At 38.8% G+C, this 24,061-nt stretch overlaps 1 protein-coding gene across 2 annotated transcripts in view; it reads right to left on the bottom strand.

Annotated features, from left to right (window-relative positions):
* The window catches only part of cttn (cortactin), a 117,271-nt gene that overhangs the window by 35,938 nt on the left and 57,272 nt on the right, over positions 1-24,061 (bottom strand). The window contains exons 5-9 of one of the 2 annotated variants that reach the window (XM_073853278.1): positions 14,507-14,617; positions 14,366-14,420; positions 13,542-13,652; positions 13,341-13,451; positions 4,074-4,184 (exon numbers count right to left, since the gene is read on the bottom strand). In XM_073853278.1, coding sequence (XP_073709379.1) covers positions 4,074-4,184; positions 13,341-13,451; positions 13,542-13,652; positions 14,366-14,420; positions 14,507-14,617 — 499 coding nt within the window. The remainder of the gene's footprint in view (positions 1-4,073; positions 4,185-13,340; positions 13,452-13,541; positions 13,653-14,365; positions 14,421-14,506; positions 14,618-24,061) is intronic. The other variant, XM_073853277.1, reaches the window with a different exon arrangement.

Genomic DNA, 24,061 nt, shown 5'->3' with positions numbered 1-24,061 from the left:
CTTGTTTGCAATGCGGAGTCTTTAAGTAAAAGTGAGCCTGCAGCCTTTGTGCTCCTGTAACTGCACAAAATAAATGCCATACTGAAGGCATTGCATCATAATATATGGCATTTTCTCAGTAGGCCTATGTAAATTAATACATAGCAATACAAATATAGTATGAAAACAAATTAATCATTATTTAAATAAAGTTTCAGAGATAGCCTACATTTTTAGTCATTTAAATATTCTCATCATTTCAGAACAAGCAAAGGCTACCATAACAACTTACATTGGGCTATATCATGTATTCCTTTGGTCGAAAATATGTAAAAAAAAAAAAATTATATATAAAATTATATATATATGGGTAAAAATACCGAACAAAAACGTTCCAGCTCACTTGTTAAAGCAGAATCTCCATAATAATGTGGAAAACGTTGTCTCCGCGTATGATCATTATGTTTAATGTACTCTCTTGTTCGTTGACAATTTATTTTGCATTTATTACGTGTATAAAGTGTAAAACAATAAATGCATATCTTATTAAACATGGACATTACGTTGCTTTTTATTCTCTGTCGCGACAGCCCTTTTAATATATCCATTAATTTATGAAACTGTACTACAGCGACTTTGGCACAGCTTGGATTACACAAAAATTGCGACATTCGTTATATCTTGTACTGTTTAAACCAGTGGTCTCTGCATGGAGTCCAATCATTTTTATATTTATTTATTACATATTTTAGTTGGCTTATTTTATGTTTAGATTGTAAATAATGATAAAACATGTTAACAAGTAAAGAAAAATCAACAAGTAAAACAAAAAAGTTTTAATATCAAAAAGTAGCCCTCATTTATGCATTGTGGTAGCCCTTATAGCCTATAATCAGAACAGCGGTATAGCCTAAAACAACTACACTCTATCCTGTTTCCACACACATCCAAAGCTGTGGCCGGACATCACAAAAACACGTATGACAGGGTTTTCAGGCAAAGAAGCTGATCAAGAGGTCGTCACTGAAAGGACTGTCATATTTGTCATGATGTCCGGTGTGTGTGCACGAAACATATTCGGCTATAGAGTTGTCATCCAGATTTGAGGTAGCAGTGCCACATTTGTCTTTCTTCTTCTGTGTTTTGTACATTCTGATTGGTCAACTTCAAGTGCTTTGCCAGATCGTCTCGTTCACCCGCACCAACACTACGAATTTATACCAACAGCTCCCGAACTTTTATGACATGTTTAAAAATTATCGGGAGGTCGTGAGGTGCTCGTAACCTGCTCGGCTCGTAATTCCTCTCACACGGTGCGAGCTGCGACTATACGAGCATGAACGATTTGCTCCCGAGAAGAAAAATCGCATGCGAGCCCCTACGACAGCAAAAATCGCACTGTGTACGCCTGCCTTTAGGGGAATACACTATATAGTTTGTACCAGAGGTGTGGACTCGAGTCATGTGACTTGGACTCGAGTCAGACTCGAGTCATGAATTTGATGACTTCAGACTCGACTCGACATAATGTACAAAGACTTGCAACTCGACTTGGACTTGAACATCAATGACTCGTGACTTCACTTGGACTTGCGCCTTATGACTCGAGAAGACTTGCTACTTCACACGAAAACCTAGGGAAAAAATGTGCACAACCTGCATGCAGAGAGCACGTGCGCTGCCTGCACGACAGCCAATCACTGAAGTCTCACGTTGGACTGTAAACAAACAATCCATGTGAAGTGAACGAGTGCTGCAACATAAAATCCGGAGAGTTAACAACGCACATGTGAGTAAACAACATTTAAATCATCAGTCCAGTTTATTACTTTATCTGGAGGTAAGGCTCCAAATGCAATAAAATAAGCCCGTGTTTATGTCCTGATGGTTTTTAGCTGCCTTCAGCATGTTTGCTTGTGCTTCACAGTGTTAAACTTTCCTTCTCTGTGTTCATTTATATTAGGGATGCTCCGATCGATCGGCCGCCGATCGGTATCGGCCGATAATGGCATTAAATGACTCGATCGGTGCTCGCTAAATCTGCCGATCTCATAAACCGATCTTTCTGTTTACTTTTGTCATTAAAAGGATCCTGAATGCGGCGGCAATTAAAGACATTTTTTACGTAGCGCGAGCATTTTTACAACCTCTTGCTCATGTGCAGTGTGCAGATTTGTATGTCTCTCTTTGCCTGTACAGAGATATGCGTATTTACCGGAGGACGCGCTCCGGTAAACAGCGCGAGGCGTCTTCACATCCCCATCAAACAGCGTATACAACACATATCTATCATGGACAATTGCATCCTCATGCCAAAAGTTTCTTATTTGCATGCGTCTTAAAGTTTTGAGCGTTTAAACTTTTATTTTCCTCACAGCTGCTTGTCTGCGTTCAGCCGCCGCCCACACACACAGCAGCCTGTCATCAGTGCACGTGAACAGAGCGATCTCTATCTCACGTCTTAAAGCTGCAGTAACCTAATTCATCTCTCAATAAAATCACTCTCTGCTCTTGACTAAAGAATTTTTATACTTCATACGAATGCATGTATATTTAATTAATACAGTAAAGTCTATGAAGTGTTTTATTTTCAGTACTTTTAGGAGACATACGCCTTTTTAAAGCCATATTAAATTTCTCTTTGCAGAATAAATATTTGTTGTGCTTATTTATTTGAGTCTCTATTAAAACAATAATATACCTAATTACTGCAAGTAATATAACAAAGGCAACATCCGTGGTATTATTTTATTTAGAAAGATTGTAACAGTTACAGTCATCAAAGAGCTTGCATATCAGCTTGAAAAAAAAATCGGTATCGGAATCGGTATCGGCCGATCACGAAGATTACAAATCGGTGATCGGTATCGGCTGCAAAAATCCTAATCGGAGCATCCCTAATTTATATATCTACTTTCAAGATGTATATGATCTTAAACTTCTGTTTGATAATCTATATGATAATCTTGTAACAATAATTAAGTAAATGTCTATTTTCATTTTTAGACAATGCTTGTATTATATGCAAATAAGCTTTTTATATAAAAGACTATGCAAATTAGAGTTAATTCATGGTCATCTTAAATGTGTATTAAATAAAAACATTTACACCGCGGTGCGGAAGAGGCGTTCGGCGTGGAGCGGAAGACGCGTTTCCGCCTCATTCGCGCGCGAATGGTGCTTTTGTGCATTTTGCGGTTCACGCAAATTTGCGGCTGACGCCCGAGTTGAAAAATTTGAACTTTGGCGGAATTTCGCGCCGCGTTAACCAATCAGGAGCCTGCCTGCTGCTGTGGTGGCAGCCCCGCCCGGAGTCACTCACTCAAGCAGTCACTCGAAGCTATATGACACAAGTTGTTATTTCTAGAGAGGAGACAGGAATAAAAAGGACCTCGCTTGGAAAAGTGTCAGTAAGGACTTTGGGCAACCTGGTAAGTTGTAATACACACTTCACTTTTGAGTCACGTGACGTTTATCAACCCGCGCCGTTTATTTTCCCCCTATAGTAAGGTTACCCAATACAAACTGGTAACTCTCTTGATAAATGCACAATCAACATCATCCATCTTGCAAACAGACACTCGCACAGCAGTTGCCCCTCCCACAAGAAGCGGATTTTGCCTCGGACGCGCATCAAATGCTTGCTTTTTCCGCGCGTCTACTCCGCTCTACATGCGCAAATGCATTCAAAGTGTTCAAGCGGCAAACTAGGCGGCATCATTCTACGTCCCTATCGCGCACAAATGACTGACAGACTTTTGGCCAATTTGATCTTTTGCGAATGCAATGCAGTATAGGGGCCTCCCTCCACCTGTCCACAGCACGCATTTTATTTCTGTGGTAAGAGGACTTGAAATGACTCGAAAGTAAAATGGTAGGACTTTGGACTCGACTTGAGACTTGTTGGCTTTGACTTGTTACTCGACTCGGGACTTGCCTCGTCTTGACTCGGGACTCGAAAGCAAAGACTTGAGACTTACTTGTGACTTGCATAACAATGACTTTGTCCCACCTCTGGTTTGTACAATATAAAATGCATTAAGTCTATGGAATTGTCTCTGTAAACCATGTGTGCATCTGTCTGTGTGTTTTACCTTTTTGAGACTCATGTAACTGCAGTTTCTCCTGGTGATCCCACCCCACTGCAGATTTGTCCTGACGATCTGTCAGAACACCATATTTTCCACCAAAACCCTGTGCATAGTCTGCCATACCAAAGAAAAGACGTAAGTGTGTCATAAAAACAGAGGCACTGACTCAAATATTACAATGTAACAAAGCTAGTAGAAAATAAAACTCAGTGTTTGAATAAAGATAGTAACTTCCAGTCTTAAAGTATCAAAACCTTAAAACCCGTTCGTAGTTTTTGATTACATCAAATGTATTAATTAGTGCCAAAGTCAATTTGTTCACCGTGTGAAATCAGTTGGTAAGTACATGTGCAATATTGGTTTTTTGAACGTAAGTTTTTTCTGATAGGTACAGCGATGTTTCTGTTGAGACATGTCGAGTTGTTATTTTTGTGTAGTGTTGCGATGAAAGTGGGTAGTAGTAATAATTATCTTGGGAGCACATCTGTGGTGTTGAAGGCATCACTGGTTTGACCAGTTGCGTTTTTCAGCCAGCGGGCTACAGTCCATAAATTTCCCCACCGGTAATCGCATGAATACCAGGTCACCAGGTTTTTTAGGTCACCCTCACATTTTGGATGCAATAAAAAGCTTAAAGAAAACATTAAAATGGCTTTGAAAATGGAATTGATTGGAAAAAGGTTTTTAAAGACCAGTGTAAAGGAATCTGTACCAACTAAGTGCATCTGATTTGCAAACTACACATATTATTCGTGCTCAGGGCCTGAAGTAAACTTTTTTTGACCACCAGGCACTGCGGCAGGTGGATTTAGAAATGGCTTGCTTTTAGGAAGGTGTCTCTCCGATGTGCCCTATTGAGTGCCCTTAAACCAGCGCGTGCACACAGAGATGGAGGGGGCACAAGCTGCGCACATAAACGCCCCACATATGTTGTTTTTCATTACTCTATTCGGAAGTGGTGCAACTCTCTCTAAAGTTTACATGTATACATCAAGAGTTCTGATCCGTCATAGCAGCACTACACATCTGTGCAATTGCGATTGTACTGTAGCCTATGGCCTAGTCCACACGGACACGGGTATATTTATAACGGGAGTTTTCCCAAAAAAATCCCGTCCACACATGCTCGGTTTATAAATTAAATATCCATCCACACGATAAAGCAAAAGCACGCTATCAAGCGCTGTCAAGAGCATGCCACAACAGCAGGCGGGGATATAACCCAAATCGTGTTCCGCAATATAGTGAGACAACTGAGCATCTATCTGTATACATGTTAGAACTCCTGTAAGCACAGTTATTATTAGCAACATACGTCCGCCATTGTACAGAATCATCAACAAAGCAGTCAGCGGCGCACAATCTTGACGTCAAACACAGCGGATAACGGCGCACACTCTGACGTCGCAAAGGCAAAACCCCCGGTTTTCCTCTCTACACGACACCACTGTAAGCGGGGTTTCTTAAAAAGCTCACCCTGGCCGGGGTTTTCAAGTATGCTCGGTTTCAGTGCCCTGATACTGCGGTTTCGTGTGGACGAATGGCCGAACCGCGTGAAAAAACTCACGGTTATAAAAATACCCGTCGTCCGTGTGGACTAGGCCTATGTCAGCATTGCATTCTCATCCCATCTCACCAACAGTTTAATACTTACTCGCACATCCAAATGTAGTCAGATAAGTGCCTCATCTTCTTTCCAATCGCATGAACATTGCGAAACAGCAGTTGCATCCTCTCAATGAATCACTCAATTTGCATCAGTGATATGCGCAGGTTGATCAGAAATGAGCGGGTGGCGGTTACGAGTCATCAAAAAATATTTTAAAAACTATTTTGAACAATTGCGGGCGGGTTAGTTGAAAATGTCGGTCGGGAGTGGGTTGTTTATACAATGACTCGCGAATCACTGATTCGCATTGGCTACCTGCCAATGTGGCTGGTAGATTGACAGTGTTAACCGCCAATTGCAAAATCCACCCGCATTTGGCGCGTGGTCGGGTGTTAATTTCATGCTTTGTTCGTGCTTTAAGGGGTTTATAATTTAGCGTGTTCCAGCAAACACGTGATTTTGTCTGGCGGAATATTTTTTTCTGTTATTTGGATGAATTTGTTATTCATTTTTAAGCCATTATCTGTGTCCTCCTGAATTACGTATTTGGCTTCGGGGCACATCCCTACTAATTTGTTTATGCCTGATTTGTCTGCTTTGTCTTTTCCTGTTTCTGCCGACGAGTTAGGAAAAGAAAAGCGAATTGACCCGTCTTTGGATAATTTTTCCAGAGTGCTGTTCCTTCAGCAGAAGAGTGTAATGTTGCCCATGGATATTTTGTTCATAATGGAGTATTGTAGAGGAAATGGATTTCTCCCAAGATTTTGTTGTGGATCCGGTTTTCTAAGTAGTGGTTCCAAGTAAGTTTTGCCAAATGATAATCGAAAATGCGCATGATCAATCTGGTCACCAGGGAGTGCGTAAGACATATGAAGTTGTAATATCTGTTTTGTCCGTGTTTAAAACAAGACATCTTTGCGTATATTAAGAGGTTCTGAACACGCCAGTTACTAGTAAGCGGAATCAGGTGTTGAAACCTGCTCCTTTAGAACCAATTCAGGTTACCAGTGAACCTTTCCAGCACATTATTATCGATTTTGTGTGACCACTTCCCCGTTCAAAGTCTGGTAGCAGTTATTAATTAACTGTGATGTGTTTGAATACAGGTTTTCCTGCTGCATATCCACTGCGTACCATTACGTCGTGTTCTATTGTGAAAGCTTTAACCCAATTCATATCTTTCCAAAAATCATTCAGAGTGATCAAGGTTCAAATCTCACTTCACATTTCTTCCAGCAAGTGTTAAAATGCCTGCACATTAAGCATAATCAATCCATTGCATTTTATGCCCAAAGTCAAGGTGCATTGGAAAGATTCCACCAGTCATTGAAATCACTTCTCCGTGCATACTCTGTATAGCTGGATAGAGATTGGGAAGAGGGTTTACCATGGATGATGTTGGCTGCACGTGAGGTAGTGCAGGAGAGTATGGGTTTCAGTCCAAACGACTTGGTTTTTGGACAAAAGGTTTGTGGACTGTTGTCTGTATTTCAGCAGGTTGGTAAAACTGCAGAGCCTCCAAAAACTTGCCATCTTATGTTTTGGGGTTTACTAGGGGTGGAACGCAGGCACGTGCACAGATAGGGCTCAACCTGTGCAGAACACATGCCCTTTTCTTCCTTACACTCCGAAGTGCCCTTTTTTGGAGGTGTTTTATTATTATTATTATTTTATATATTAACAGTGCTTTAAGTGGGCCAGAACGCGCCGGTACTCAGTACTGGCACTTCAAAATATAGCTCTTGAGCGTACCACCACCTCTCCCTAAGCCCAGAACATGCTTTTAGCGTACCGGAACGCTCATTTGCACATCCTTTTTAAATCAGAGGTTTTAATCCTTTGGCTGCACTGCCGCTTTTCAGAGCGCTCTTCACAATGTACACTTCCTAATTCGTCCCATCGAGAGCAGAAACTACATTACCCATACACCCTTGAGTTTCCAAGTTAAAAGCGCATGCGTCGCCTTTGCTGTCAGTCAGCCTCAACGTGGTGTGGAGAGGTGTGTGTTTGTGTGTGAAACGCGCAACCATAGCTGCTCGGTTAAAATGAAAATACAATGAACACTTAATATGCCCTCATTGTTTTAGACTCTGAGTAGTAAAAGAACAAGGTCAGAACCAGAGGACTTGCTGGCTGACATCCCACCAGGCCAGAATGATAGCTGCAGGTCAGAAGCCAGTTTTTTCCAATACCCTTTTGTAGGTACTGTAGGTGATAATCTCCGCTGTCGCGGCTGTCAGTTTGGTTCCCCTCGACGCAACTTTGGATTTCCTCAGGCGATGTGCAGAGTAAAAACATTCTTGAAATTGTAATAGACATTTAATTAAATTGCTAAACTACAAGTGAACAAAATTTCAATGAATTTGAACGACGCGCACAGTAGTTTTACCACCCGCAAAATGGAAAACAATGGGAAAAAATAAAGTTATGACTTTCTAGTTTCAAATGGCCAGTATTTTGTTATTCTTGAACCCATAGACATGGTCTTGGTGTCATTTTAAAGTTTTTGTTTTTAAGCTCTTTCTATCTGAACAACTAGTTTTAGCATTTGACCATGCTGAAAATTTAACTTACATATCTACCTTTTGCACATTTTATGTATGTTCAATAGCTATTTCTAGCTCAAGCAAATCCACAAACTTATATAAGGATTTATTATTTTTTACAAGGTCATCTGTTGACTGCTGAATATAAAACCCCTTCAATATATAAGTCCAGTCAGCAAAAAAAAAAAATAGAGTACCGGCAGTTCTTTTGGGCCTCTTAAAGCACTGTATATTAATCAATGCTATTGTTAACCATTTACGTCTGCCTGTCTGTTTTACAAATATATTTATCAAATAAAATGTATTAAAAAACAAAATCTTTTTGGATCCGCTCAAACTGTCAGTCAAACCTCTTAACTCTGCCCCCTGAGTGCAGCGAGCTTCAAGTTCAACAGCAGTCAGAGCAGCTGAACGTCTTGCAACGGTAAATAAATATCTTGTTGTTTGAGATCAATGCTGTCTCATTAAGAAAGTAACACTAGTGTGTCTATGACGGCGCATGTTTTATAAATTTGAGCCGAGTTATCCATAGACGGGATTGAGCGAGTGTGCAATCAGGGGGCACCAAGTGCTCCAAACTGCAACCAAATGGAGTTTTTGACAAAGCGTGAGCAATTTTTTAAACAAGTGTTCACGCATGTGAAGGGCACTCGTGACAACAATACTGAATGCAGGGTCGGGTTTTTACCGCTTTTTTGCATGACTCGTCTCAATCGTTTAAGACGTTTAACTACGCAGCCCGGGTAGTCAACACATCTCACTCAAACCCGCGAGAAGACGAGCCTGCGCGGGTAAATGTCTAGCCTACCAAAAACATTACAGATTAGAAAGACATCAGACGCCCAGTTAAGGACAACTGGAAACGTGTAACGGATACAAGTATGTACATTATATTGCCCTGCCACTCATTACAATATGCTATCTGGATATAACTTATTGTATATGTATGTATCTTATGCCTTGAATTAGTCAAGGAGGTTGTATGATTATTTGGTTCATAACTTTTTATTCTGAAATCAACTGCATAGAGTTAAGTCTATTTAGTATTTACTATATTTTTCAGTTATGCAGTCATTTGCACCTTCAAAAGACCAAGGTTCCTGGTCCTCAGCAGGTACACAGATACATGTTGAATATGCCAGGTAGGCAGATACAAGTTGAATATGCTAATGGTATGGCTATAATATAGTAACATCTCCTATTTTGATCTTAAATCTCCTATTTCCCCCTCTTCTCAATGACATACATAAACATGTTTACCAAATAATACAAAATAACAGAATAGCTTTTTTCTTCAAACATATTTTTATTTAACTGTATGTATGTAAGCAGAGTAAAAAATTAAAATTAATATATTCTACAATTAAATAAAAGCGAGTACACAAGAGCAGTTCACAAACACATGACTACAATAGGCCTAATACAGACAACCACCCAGGATGTAAATTGGTAAAGCCAACTTACAAGGCCAGATATCCTTTGCACTGTATAATGCCAAGCTATCATTAAATGTCATTTTTCATTCATTTATAGTGATTTTTTTCAATCATTAATAGTGAATATATATAAAGCTTTTAAGACGATTATTATGTGATATTTATTTGGAGGGGGTGCCCTTTTTCAGTTTCAGTACATGCCCCTCAAAAGGTCTGTGCACGGCCCTGGTGGAACGGTACACATAAGTCACGGTTCGGTTCGTACCTCGGTTCAGACGTCACGGTTCGGTTCAATTTCGGTACAATGGAGGGAAAAGCAAAACAAAAATGCAGAAGGCAATTTTTTTTAGTACTTAAGCTAATTCTAAAAACATAGGTGTCCTTATCTGTGTTATCGTGAGATGTCATGAATATGAACTGAAATGCATTTATCTTGTATAACAAAAATGTATAAAGTTGTACTCATCTTTCATACAAAGATGGGTTTCAAATGTATTACAAGTTACCTAAATACATTTTTAAATGACATTTTAGCACATTTATTTCATATTAATGTACTAAAGAACAAAAAATGTAGGCTTGTAGGATGCATTAATAGGTGTGTACGACTTCATGAGGCACTGCAAGAAACGGCAAGTGGATGACGTCAGAGTAACGCAAAAGCGATTTGAAATCAGCCTCCTCCGCAAGATTTCTCACGGTACTCTGACGCTGATGGGGCTGCGTAAAGTTGAGCACACTTAAAAAACTGAATGCAGCTGAACTCGACAGAACTGCCCTGTGTATGTTTGCAGTTCGTCCATTAATTGTATATAGCAGGACAATTTATCTCCTACTTCTCAGGGTGAGAAATACAAGGTGTGGCGTGTGAACTGACTGAAATGCGTGTGTCTCATGGTGAATGCGTGAGACTTGAGAGCCCTGATTAGATGTATTTCCACTCACATAACCAACAACTGCTGAAAAAGCCGACACACAGTCCTCGTCTTTTCCACCACTCTCTCGCCTGTACTACTGTAACTGACTGGAAAAATAAAGTTTTCCCAAACTTGCGATCTTAAAGAGGCCGACGGATCCTCACCACCATTTGCCATACTCGCTGTCGCTGCTATCTGACTGACTCACTCACTTACTCGCCCGTCAACCTGACAAAAAACTGCAGAGTGCTAGAGAATGTAGACGGGCTCTGATAGAGCGCATACATAGGCGGAGCTCGGCTGCATTGGCGCCAATCAGCGCTTCAGAGCTGAAGCAGGGCTACAGATTAGCTATCCCTAAAGAACCCGCGTATCTAACATTAGTTCCGGATTACATTAACTCTTTCACCGCCAGCATTTTTCATGATTTTCACATAAGTTTAATGCCTTCCAGAAAATGCTCCTTTTTAAATATATAAACATATAATATATAAAATAAAAGAACAGATCCTCTGCTTTCAAACAAAAAAATCTGTTTCATCCTACCTTCATGTGTTCTTTTTTATCACCTCTCAAATATGTGTAGGTTACATCAAAAACACAAAATTTTGAGCAAAAAGCTGAGATAATTCCATTTTTGTGAAGGACTTTTGATAGAGATCAGATGCAGAGCGATCTATAAAACATACACGGACTTACAGCTGTTTGCCCTAGGGCAATACTTACGGTTTTTATAAGTTGCGGAAGAGCGCAATAATAATAGCGGTAATGCAGATTGACGAGATATCTCGTCAATGGCGGGGAAAGAGTTAATTATTTTGCACGCAAGTTTTTTTATTTTCATACCATGTATTCTCTGTTTAAATTCGTGCACCGAACCGAGACCTCCGTACCGATTTGGTTCGAAACGAATACATGTACCGTTCCACCCCTAGGGTTTACAAACAGACTGATCCAGGCTAGAGAGCTAGCAAAATTAAATTTGGGAAAACATGTGGGATTTAAATTTGGAAAAAAATATAAAGCGATTGTATGATCGTACGGTTAAACGTTGAGTGTTTGTACCAGGTGAAGTACTTGTTTTACGGCCTATGGTATCTTCTCCTTTTGAAGCTAAATTTGATGGCCCATTTGTTTTAAAACGAAAATTGACTGATGAAAATGATGATGTTTCAATGCCATCAAGGAAAAAGTCAGTTAAACGGGTCATGTCAATTTGTTAAAACCTTATTATGAAAAGGTAACTAAACCTGTAGAAAATTTGACATCTTTGCATCCAGCACTTTCGGCCGTTTCCATTGGTGGGGTTAATGTGAGTTTGGTAGGGGAGGAAGAAGAGATAATATCGCCTGATGATTGTGTTTTTCATGTCCGTTTATATAATTCCGAGGACTTGCACAACTTGGAGTTTATGCTCCGTCATTTATCTCCTGTACGTTTATCTGGTAAATCTTAATATAAATTAGGGTAAATCTTGTTAAAAGTTAGCTACATGTGGTGGCTGTGCTTCAGCCTTCAACCGGGTAACGTTAAGTGAACAGCAATATGATTGTGGTTTTACCAGGCTACTTTTAAGTATAAAAAACAAAAGTGTAAAAAAACAAAAACTAATTTAATTCAGCATTTTTAATTCCACCAAGCATTCATTCAGGGCTGTTCATTCATGTAAACATATGCTGTTATTGAGACAAGACTTGATGGATCAGTTTACGTATTTCTTAGCCAAGCTGCATAGATTGCATATCAGGCATTTATAACCCATCTCATCTGTGCATTAATGCCTGTTATGTTAAATTAGTTGATTAATTAGAGCAAAGAGAGTATACTTAAAGTCCTTTTAATGAAGTTGCATCACTCCGCCGTCATATTTGCTGTGCACGTTGTTGTTAGCTCCTCTCCTCAGATGCTGTGACGAAATGGCCTCCAGCGGGCAATTATTAAAACGGCCACAAGATAGTGGCATTTATCAATCAATCTGATATTTCAAAAGCGATATTCGATAATGGGAAAATGCTTAAATATCGGGGAAAATATCGGGAAACAGATATATCAGTCGATCTCTAATCACAGATGTGTTTTATGATCGCTAAGGTGGTTAATTTTCTGATTGAGCTTATCTTAAATAAAGCTTAACAACTACAAAACAGTGCACAATGGTGAAAAGAATAACATAATTTGGCACGGTGGCCTATTAGATTTGAAATAGCTTACCTTTGATCATCCAATTACTTGAAAACAAGTCTATCCTGCTACACCTTAGTATGACGCTAATTAATATCAGTGAGTTTGTTGAGAGCCCACCCGTTATGAGGTACAATATGTTAGGTCAGTTTTTCTGTCACTTGAAATAACCCTCCCATCAATGTACTGGTAATGGCCTAGTCCTGTAATTTCATTGCTGGCCCGCCAATCTCAGAGTGTATTGGACATAATGTGACACTGCACAGACCAATCAGCGGGCATCTGAACATGGAAAATGCGAGATTAGACTGCTCTGAATGCTTTCAAAGTTCTCGTGTGGTAATTTTATGTAATGCGCCGATCAGTCTGCAATGCGGTTGTAATGGGGGGAAAACTGGTCAACATTTATTAAAAAATAATATGATATAAATTTAAAAATGTTAAGTTCAGGGCCTTGACAGTTAGCTACTGGTATTAACTGAATCATCACCCATCTGTAATGATAGACCTCATACAGTCGGCACATGGGTTAGGGGTAACAAAAAAAACATTTTGGCCACTGGGAATAGCTGAAAACAAACCTTTCTGAGACTCGTGTTTCTCAGTCTTGCCCTGATACTCAAAGCCCACAGCACTCTTGTCCACTTTATCGGTTTCCACTCCAAACTTGCCACCAAAGCCTTTGGTGTAATCTGAAGAGTTAAGAGGAGTAATTATGCTTTAGTTACATTGATCAAGCATTTGTAAAAAGTGTTTTTTTAAGTGGGGAAAGTAAAGCAAACCTTTCTGAGACTCATGTTTTTCAGTTTTACCCTGGTAATCAAAGCCAACAGCACTCTGATCCACGCGATCTGCCTGCACGCCATAACGACCCCCAAACCCAGTGGCGTAGTCTAACACACATAACAGACACATCCAAAAAGCACAGGTCACGGAGCAGCAAAGCACAGGTCATGGAGCAGCGAAGCACAGGTCATGTAGCAGCAAAGCACAGGTCACGGGAGCAGTGAAGCACAGGTCACAAAGCGGTGGAGCACAGGACAGAGAGCAGGTAAGCACAGGTCACACGGCATTAGTGCTTCATAACAATAAATCCCAACTAATCGTTTGCAGAATAAAAGTTTTTGTTTACAAATATGTATGCATATGGTGCATAATAATTATGTAAAAATAACCACAGACAGGCATGTATACATTTAAGAAACATTTACATGTGTATATACATTTTTATATTTATAAAAAAATATTTTATATAAAGGGTCGCGGAGAGGTGAGGCACAGGTCGCGAATCGGTGAGGTGCAGCAATGCTCACTTTGGTGAACGTGACAATTTTTTTCTATCTTTTAGTTCTAAAGGTAGCGATTATGATTTTTTTCACTCAGGGGTAGAAACAGTACAATTTACGGAAGTGCAGAAATTAACCAGAAAATTTGTTAGGATAAAGTTTTTTTTACTGGCAAGGTGTTTCAAACCATACAAGCAAACTCAAAAACAATTCTCATTTTGCAGTTTATATTTTTCAAAATGTTGTCATAAAACAAACTTGATGTATTTTGGGGAATAAATAAAGCATGTTACAGTATACAGAAAAGAAAGAAATATTACCTTTCTGCGAGGCATGTTTCTCTGTTTTTCCGGCATACTCGAAGCCTACGGCAGACTGCAGGAAAATGATGTTACTGGGCACAGAACAACCTCACACTGAAGAAAAACAGCCAACTATCCACTAAAGGCATAAAGCTGTACCTGGTCAACACGGTCAGCTTGCACTCCGAATTTACCACCAAAACCTTTGCAGGTGTCGGTCTGAGAGCAATGTTTGGATAACTTGCTCTGATACTCATGGCCCACGGCAGACTGTAGGGATAGAAATAAAACACACAACTCATTTAATAATTTTGGTAAACCTTATATTGAATCAAATGATCTTGCTGAGAAGGTTTATGTTTTCTAAAACATAAATAAAACAAAATAAAACTGATGACGTTTTTGAGCCAATGCCCACTCCCATCCTTAATCAAGATCTCTTGATATCACACCAAAAGCGCTTTAAACTAGAGCAAAAAAAATCGCCTGCGATTCTCAAGCGTGTCCCATCAGCAAAGCCGGCTCGGTGACCAGTAGTGTAGCGATTTCAGCGGTAGGAGGAGAACGGCGTTATTTAAAACACTATAAACCTCCGACCGAAACACAATGGGAATTTAGGGGAATTTGGGGAAATTCCCAGATTTAGCTCAAATGGAATAATAGGTACAATTAACTGTAATTAATTATACAAATTATTAAGATTTCAACTAATTTAGCAGAATAATAATAACAACTAATTAATGTATTTGTCCAGCAAATACTCATAATTGTACATTAAGAAGTTAATTCCGTGGCCTTTAGAAAATAACATTCTTACTGCTATAAGGTATTGTTAAGCATGTAGCTTTAAGATCTTAAAGGCAGATTAAGTGACATTGATTTCATGAGCATTGAACACAAAAATAATTCAATTGTGAAATGCAAAAACAGTTTATTAAACTACGTTACACTACAAAAAACACACAATACTAACTACACATATAAACAAACAATTGAGAAACATATATGAAAGAGAAAGAATGGAAAATTAAGAGAGAGAGAGTAAAAGAAGGGCAATATCACTATAGACTTAACTTCTGCACAAACCATCAGAACTCTAAGAATCACCTTAATTAAAAGGGGCAATAACTTTTTACAGCGAATGAACAAGCAATACTTGCATTGGCTTTTGTGAGGCACGTGTGTACGTCCAGCTGTATGGGCGCGTATGCGAGGAAGAGAGTTCCTGAGTTAGTGGTAACGTGACGGAGTCCTTGGAGGTGTCCGTAGGAGTTGAAGTTTAAGTCCAAGTGGCAGGGTATCCGAAACTATCCGAGAGAGGGACAGGTCTCATAGCGAGCCTGGCTGGGTGCCGCAGCCTCACTGTTGAGCAGCCGTGTGGCGTGCTGGGCGCGACTGAGCTGTAAGCATCGATTAATTGAGGTGCAGGCCTCTTAACCTGAGCTTAGACCAACCCCTTTGAAGTTCAGATGACCAATACAAAAGGGTGTTGATCGAGCAGGATGGCAAGTCTTTGTTCTCCCAAGACTTAAGGGCGATTTATACTGCCCTCCAAAGGCTAAGTGCAGTATCTACGCAAACACTGAAAATGAGAAAAATGGCTTTAAAGTTTTTTACACCAGCCAGTCAAACATGTTACTGCAATTTTGGCACACATGTTTCTCTGAAATGGGAAAAAAATGAACCAGGAGACTTTGTCACAAGACACAACAGATCTCGCAAAGCCCATTTTAACCCTTTACTCAATTTTGACCAAATGCGTAGTTACTGCGCTTTGGCTTTGTAAGGCAGTATAGTCGTGCGTAAGTTCTACGCCGTAGCTTAGGCTATCCGTAGCCTGTGCGTAGCTCTGCGTAGCCTGACGTGCACCTCGCAAAATTTTAACATCGCGTCAGTTCTACGCGGACCACAAGCGCTGTGATTGGTCCACCAGAACCCCTCCCGTCAGGTAAAAAAACGGCGTCATAGGTATTTCCGTTTGCGATGGTGAGAACAAAGATGGGACAAGTTGAGGAGTGATTTAACTCAAAACTGCAACAAAAGTCACTGTTTATTTACTTCCATCACTGCTGGTCTTCTCAAAACATACACAATAAGTTACTGATTCTTCTTCGTTTGTGGGTTAACTTGCCAAGCTTCTCCTTCTCTGACGGTCCAGCTGCTACTGTGGTTACACGCGTGGATACTGCCTACCAGCGGTTTGTGCATGTGTTTGCGCATCAACGCGGAGGACGACGCAAAAGTATAAATGAAAACCTACGCGGAACCTACGCCGTCGCGGCTACGCCGTAGGACCTACGCACAACTATAACGAGCCCTTTAATCTGCATGGTTTGTTTAATGCAGAGATGTTTCAATAATAACTTGGATTAATCTTAAATGAGTTTGATATCAGTTAGAATAAGATGAAGCATATCATTGATCAGGAAAGGAAAAGGGGATTATTTAGAGTGTAGACAAGATATTATTTAAACACACATCAAGTAATACTTTCATAAATGTGAATTATGAGACATGATAAGATAAACAAAGCATCCCTATAGTGTTACAAGAAAGTGGTTTATTACAGATACGAACATGCAATACAAGGATATATAATATATACAATTTAAACCAATTTATTTTGGTCTTAGCTATGATCTTAGACAGACACATTTTTGTGTCATGACTGCTTCGTCTTTTGCCACGGTTTGAAGTTTGCTTTGAGGTGTTAATTTGCTTAGATTGGTGCAATAAAGACAGCCAGAGTGAGTCGACAGGTCTGGAAATGTGTGTTATCAGGAGATTAGGATCTTCTGATGAAAGCGTCCGAGCAGACCTGGTGATAAAACTCAATCTAGGGTCACAGCATGAAACCGTTAACGACCCAGACTGAAGACACCTCCAGTTGCTGTCCAACCAGATGTTACATATACTAAATCGCCATCACCTGCTTTCAGATAGCATATTACACAGGTCTGTATTTCACCATCTGAAAGCAGGTGATAGCGGTTTACTACTAATCACCGAACCGGCTTTACTGATGAGACATGCATGAGAATCGGAGGATCGCGCAAACGCTCCCTGCCCATAGAATATCATTCAAAAAAGGCGCCTGCAACTGCCATAAATGCTTTTGGTGTGATTGGCCCCTTACTACTCCCACCAAAAATAGCCAATATGTGCTAATTAGTGTACTGTAATAGTATTATGTATATATTACTATTATTATATATCTATATTCACATAAAAAAACTGGGATTGATTCAGTTGTTCTGAAGGCATGTTAAAAAAAATTAAACTGGTCTTTGGGGTCAATAAATTGAAATAAATAGTAAATGCGAGAATTTCTTTCATTTGTCAAATAAAAATCAATAAATCCAGCATTAAAACTTAAATTTGGACACAGAAATAAAGGCCTGGTACACACACACCTTGGGGCGTCTGTGCGCCCAAATTATTAATTTTTTAATATATGTATATAAACATTTAACTATAAATATTTAATTTTGCACAAGAAAACAGCAGTTTTTAATGAATTATTAGTAGCATATAATCTCGGAAGATCGTGCTTGTTAAATAGCTCTGTGGCTATACTGCACTGAAGCGGCAGTTTAAAATACAAACCCAGAATTCAGCGAACGTCAAGAACAAGATCAGAACGCAAACAACAATCAGACAGAGACGCGGAACTCACACAACGTCACACAGACCATGCTCAAATTTCAATGTTTCTACACAGAAATACCAACTTGTTCACTTTGTTTGGTATTAATAAGCTGCGCACTGGAGCGCCGGCCGCGGCGCCGAAGACGCGCTCAGACACAGTACTGGTGGCACATGCACAGATACCCACGTGCAACCTATTGGAAACCATTATTCGTTATTATATAATTTTTATTCGTTATTTTACTTTATTACTTCCACTTAAGAAGAGTTTTGCACTTTTTATTTCAATATTTCTCTTTATATAAATACTATTTTGTACTTAAATCTATAATTTCATTATTTTACTAACCAAACTCATCTGCGCTTTCTGATAGGTTGCACGAAAGGGGAAAAGTATAGCTTTCTTCCCCTTGAGAAGAGTTGTGCACTTTTAAACTTAAAAAATAACTCTTTACAAAAAACTTTTTTCTTCTATTTAAAAGCTATAATTTCGTTATTTTACTACACTGTAAAAAAAAATAGCCTCCCTAACTCAAAATTTTCTTGTTACTGGTAACATTGACATTTTTCACTTGTGCCAATAAATTTTCTGTGAATTGAATTTTATCAATTGTGGCAACGATCTTTAAACATTAGCTCAATGGGAAATAACAGGTTGAACCAATTGAAAATAAGAAACCATGTTTTTTGCCCAATTAACTTTTTAAAATTGTGGTAGCATTCTTTTTTTAATTCACCCAATCTGAAAATGTATATTGGTAAAATTATATTGGTAAGGAACCATGCTGAATTGTTTATTTCCCGTTGTCCTGACTCCTAATAGAAAAAGAAACACTCAAACTATTTTGTAACATTTTATTCATTTTTTATTTATTTGTAATACCTTAAAATTGTAAACATCCAGAAATGGTGTGCATATAATTGCACAGTAAACATAAGAAAATAATTATTTTTAATAAAAAGTTTAGAAAAGATATTACAAATATCTCCAAAAACACCAATATAAAAGTGGTGAGGGTTCCTCACCCAATGTTAATCACAATTTCACTTGAATTTAACATTCTCACACGAAGTTAGAGCTTATGAAACTGCTTTAAACACTTTAAACAATGCCTCATAACGGTTTAAACATTAAACACCTAAAACATTCTACAAATTAAAGGCATAAAGTCTCACAAAATTTCCAGCACAACCTGCTCACTGGAAATGAATCTTGACATGGATCAGAAACTGCTCAGAGTTTCACGAATTCCCATTTTCATGTCACGTGTGTAAATCTCCAAAGCCTTGCTACTCTGTAAGAAGTAAATAATTATCACTGAGCGTTCATGTACCAAATGAAGCCAATGTAACAAATAAACCCAGATCAATATAGAATATCCTGAACATAGAAAAATGGCTGCTATTAGCTATATTGAAAATATATTATGAAAATAAAACAGTTTTAATATAGAAGTACAGTTATTTTGGTATTGTATTTTTCATTCCTATAGTTTCACTAAAATATCCTTTAGTGAGACTTTGGTAAATGTGTGGTTATTTGGTTATCCAACAAAAATAATAGTAAAACTATGGTTCATTTTCTGAGGGATTAATTTGTTCAAGCAAACCTATACTAATGTTTAGTGCTACTTCGTGTTGGTTTTATATTCGATTACTTACAGTACAGTTAACGCGCTGATTATTTATACATCTCGTTTGTTTTTGGCGGTGTTCGTGCACTTATTTGAGACTCACGCTGTTGAGTATAACCGGCAGCTTTACAACACCAGGTAAGAGAGAGAGAGAAAAGAGAGCGTCCCTTTCATATTTACCCCTCGGGGATTTCCTGATGCAAGATGACGACGGCAGCATGCGCGGCGCAGATCAATTGACACATGAGATCAATGTAACGCGAGATATAAGCTTTTGAATGGCTCTCGCGGAACTTTGATGTCATAGGTTGTCTTGTCTGTGCAGTGCTGGACACAGTCGAATACATGTAAACAATGCGCCCGTTTCGTGACTTCCAGGCCAAATACAGAAGCCCCTACACTCGTAATATATTCATTTATTTAAAAAACGCGACAATTTCTCTCTAGAAAGGTGCAGGTTGCAAGCAGCCTTTCATGTCTATGTGTGCACGTGTGTGGGCGCGGCGCAGCGGCTCTTTATAAAAAAACGCACCTAAACCTCGAAAAAAGCTAACAGTTTTCACACAAATATGTTATATAAGAAATACAAATATGATATACTCACTTTGAAAGTTGCAGTGGCCTTGCCATTTCCTCACTAAATGAAGCGTTAGCTCGGTGCGTTACACTGAGGAGAAAACATCATATGCTTTTTTGTTTGTATGCTGTAATTATTCAGTTTTTCACTCGGTTTAACTAGAAAATGACTTTAAAAATACTTAAAAATGACTTAAATGTAAATATTTAAGTACTTACCATAACTTTATTGTAGAAAATGTTGATCATCAACTCCCGCACACCCACACTGAAGCCAATTATTTTCAGGTGTGCACGTACGCTTTTCTGGCTCAAACTGTTCAGTCAACTCAGATTTTTTCATTTGACATGATAAATTGGCTGAGCAGAGTTTAATATGTTCTGTGAATATACATTTTTGTTTTACCCCAATACCTTACGTTTTAATTACCACAATGCATATTTTTGTTTGGGGAGAATTATTTGGAAGCACTATGTTGAGTCAATACTTAACTTTCAGTTTTCACTATTTTTTAAAGTATAAATTTTTTACAGTGTAACTCAACTAATGACTCCTCTGCTTTCCAATAGATTGCACAAGATTGCACGTAAATATCTGTGCATAGTGCCATCACGCGTCTTCAGCACCGCGGGGAGCAGCCAGCACTCCAATGTGCAGCTTATTAATACCAGACAAAGTTGGTATTTCTGTGCAGAAACATTGAAATTTAAACATGGTCCGTGTAACGTAATTTAAATCCGCGTCTCGGTCTGATTGATGTTTCCGTTTTCTTGTTCTTGACGTTCGCTGAATTCTGGGTTTATATTTTAAACTGCCGCTTCTGTAACAATGTCAAGATCAAATGCCTGAGTTTCAGGGAATTGTGTGTATGTGTGCGTGCGTGCGTGTTTTTGTGTGTTTCCCAAATATTTTCAAAATTAAGAAAAACTAGACAAAGCTGTGCATTTTTTTCTGTGTAAGTTTATGAACAAAATGATTGGAACACAATTGTGATTCTAAAGGGCACCAGGTGAAATCTTGCCCAGGGCAGCAAATTGGCCAGGGCCGGCCCTGAGGAATGTACAAGAGGCAAATGTGCAAACAGGTTGACACTTTCAGTATGTCAAAGTGAGGTAGTGAATGATGAATATCTTACGGATAAAGTGAATATTAAGTGTAGACATGACGACGTTAAGAGGCTGGTTTTGATGGGGTGAGACACGCACGCACGCACGCACGCACGCACACACACACACACACACACACACACACACACACGTTTGTATGTTGTTGTTGCTTTTATTTACATATTATTTACATTAACAAGTAATTATTATGTTTTTAAACTTGAAATTAATAACATGAATCTACAATGTGACTCTAAGTCTTGTACTTTAGGTGTGTCTTTATATATATTATATTATTATATATATATAACCTATATTACCTTTAGGGTCCATATTTAGGAAACATGGCATCTCGTTTCACTGTTATGCAGATGACTCGCAACTCTATCTATCTTTGAAACGAAACAATGCAAACTCTATAGCACCTTTGTTGAGATGTCTTGAGGATGTTAAAGCTTGGATGGCCTCCAATTTCTAAAAGTTTAATGAAGATAAAACTAAAATCATCAATCTGGTGGTACCATCAATACCCCCAATGTAGATCTGGGTGACTTAAAGTCATATGTGAAGCCCGTTGTAAAAAACCTGGGTGTTTTAATGGACGGTGACTTTAAACTAGATAAACAGATTCATTTGGTAGTTGAATCGTGTTTTAATCAGTTAAGGCAATTATCCAAAGTCAAGAAATTTGTATCTTTCACTGATTTTGAGAGGGTCATCCATGCTTTTATATCGTCCCGCCTGGACTATTGTAATAGTCTCTATGTTGGCATTGGTAAGACATCCCTAACACGCTTGCAGAGGGTACAAAATGCAGCTGCACGTTTATTAACGGGGACACGTAAACAAGACCACATTACACCTTATTTAGCTTCTCTTCACTGGTTGCCCATTCCTTTTAGAATTGATTTCAAGATTTTACTTTTAGTTTTTAAATCATTAAACAACACTGCACTGTGACATTGAAATATCACCTCAGAGTGATGCAGTTTCTGACCATTACCTTGTGTCATACACTGTACTTCTAGATAGGATCACTCAATCCACAAAATGCTACCGACTAGCCAGAACAATAATTTCCACAACTAAAGATAGCTTTATTAGCACTCTTCCAGACCTGTCCCAAATGAAACATGTAGCAGACAACTGTGACGATCTTGATATTGTAATAGAAAACCTGAACAATGTCTGTTCTAACACATTGGATGCCGTTGCTCCCATTCGAAAAATGAGAATCAGAGAAAAACCGCCAGCTCCATGGTATGACCATTACACCGCAGCCCTTAAAAAGGCAGCTAGAAAAATGGAAAGAAATTATAGAAGCACAAAGTTAGAGGTATGGCGTGCAGCATGGAAAGAGAGCGTTAAACACTACAGACAGGCTATTAAAACCGCCAGATCTACCCATCTTAGCAAGCTTATAAATGAGAATCATAATAACCCATGTTTCCTCTTTAGCACAGTTGCGAAACTGACTAGAAACAAAGAACAAACAGAAACCAATAGTAAACTTCAACACAATAGTAACGATTTCATGAACTTCTTTTCAAACAAAATTACGGCTATTAGGGAAAACATCGTAGCTACCCAAGCAGCCACCACTCTACCCATTAGTTCACTTAACACTAGATTACCATCTTGATTCATTTAAACCTACTACAATAGATGAGCTCTCCAAACTAGTAGTCACATCATCCAAATAATCGTCCTGTATATTAGACCCCGTTCCCACAAAACTTCTTAAAGAGGTATTTCCTGTAGTGTCAACCCCGGTAGTAAATATCTTTAACTCATCGCTAGAAATAGGATACGTTCCAACAGTTTTCAAACTAGCAGTTATTAAACCGCTGATTAAAAAAACACAGCTTGATCAGGGAGAGCTTAATAACTTTAGACCAATCTCAAATCTCCCGCTTCTTTCGAAAATATTAGAAAAGGTAGTGGCAAGCCAGTTACGCACATTCTTGACAACTAATAGTACATATGAAAAGTTCCAGTCAGGATTCAGGCCCCACCATAGCACAGAGACAGCGCTGCTTAGAGTTACAAATGACCTCCTATTAACATCTGATCGTGGTGAAATCTCAATTCTTATTAGGGATGGGCATTCGATTAAGTTTTCTTTGTCGATTGCAGGAGAATTAACGATCGACTATCGATTAATCATTAATATTTTTATAATAAAATTTGTTATTTAACTTTTATACTTAAAAAATGCAATGAATACAAATATACAGCATGTTTTTCCCCGATGAGACCTTTATTACAAGATCAACTTTTGGCAGACAGTTAAACTATGTTTCAAACATATATGTGCGTGCATGTGCAGTGCTCTAAAGCAGCGGACCCTAAAGCTGTGAGCCAGCGTTCTTAAACAGAGACCTCATTAGTTCCAAAATAAATAAAAAAACAGATTCATGTTTAAAATTAAATTAAACAATAAAATAATACTTAGATCTGAAAGGTTTTGTCAAAATGTAACTAAAAATTATTCAAGCCAGAAGAAAGTGCAAGATATTAGCCTTCCTAACATTAGGCTATAACAAATTAGGCTACTTAAAGCCTCGTGAAAAATAACTAACTTTAGTAACTCGCATAAAACTTCTGCACCAGTCTACTGATTTTTTTGAGAAATAAAAGCATGTTTTGGGATCAGACGCGACCGCAACCCATGGTAACCGTCAGTCCAGCTGCCGCCGAAAACACCCGCTCCGAGGAGACTGACCGGGATGCACAGGTACCTCAGCGC

Source organism: Misgurnus anguillicaudatus, chromosome 15, assembly GCF_027580225.2.
Source record: "Misgurnus anguillicaudatus chromosome 15, ASM2758022v2, whole genome shotgun sequence".
Taxonomy (NCBI): domain Eukaryota; kingdom Metazoa; phylum Chordata; class Actinopteri; order Cypriniformes; family Cobitidae; genus Misgurnus; species Misgurnus anguillicaudatus.
The sequence above is the reverse complement of the archived record's forward strand: the minus strand, read 5'-3'. Positions and strand labels throughout refer to the sequence as shown.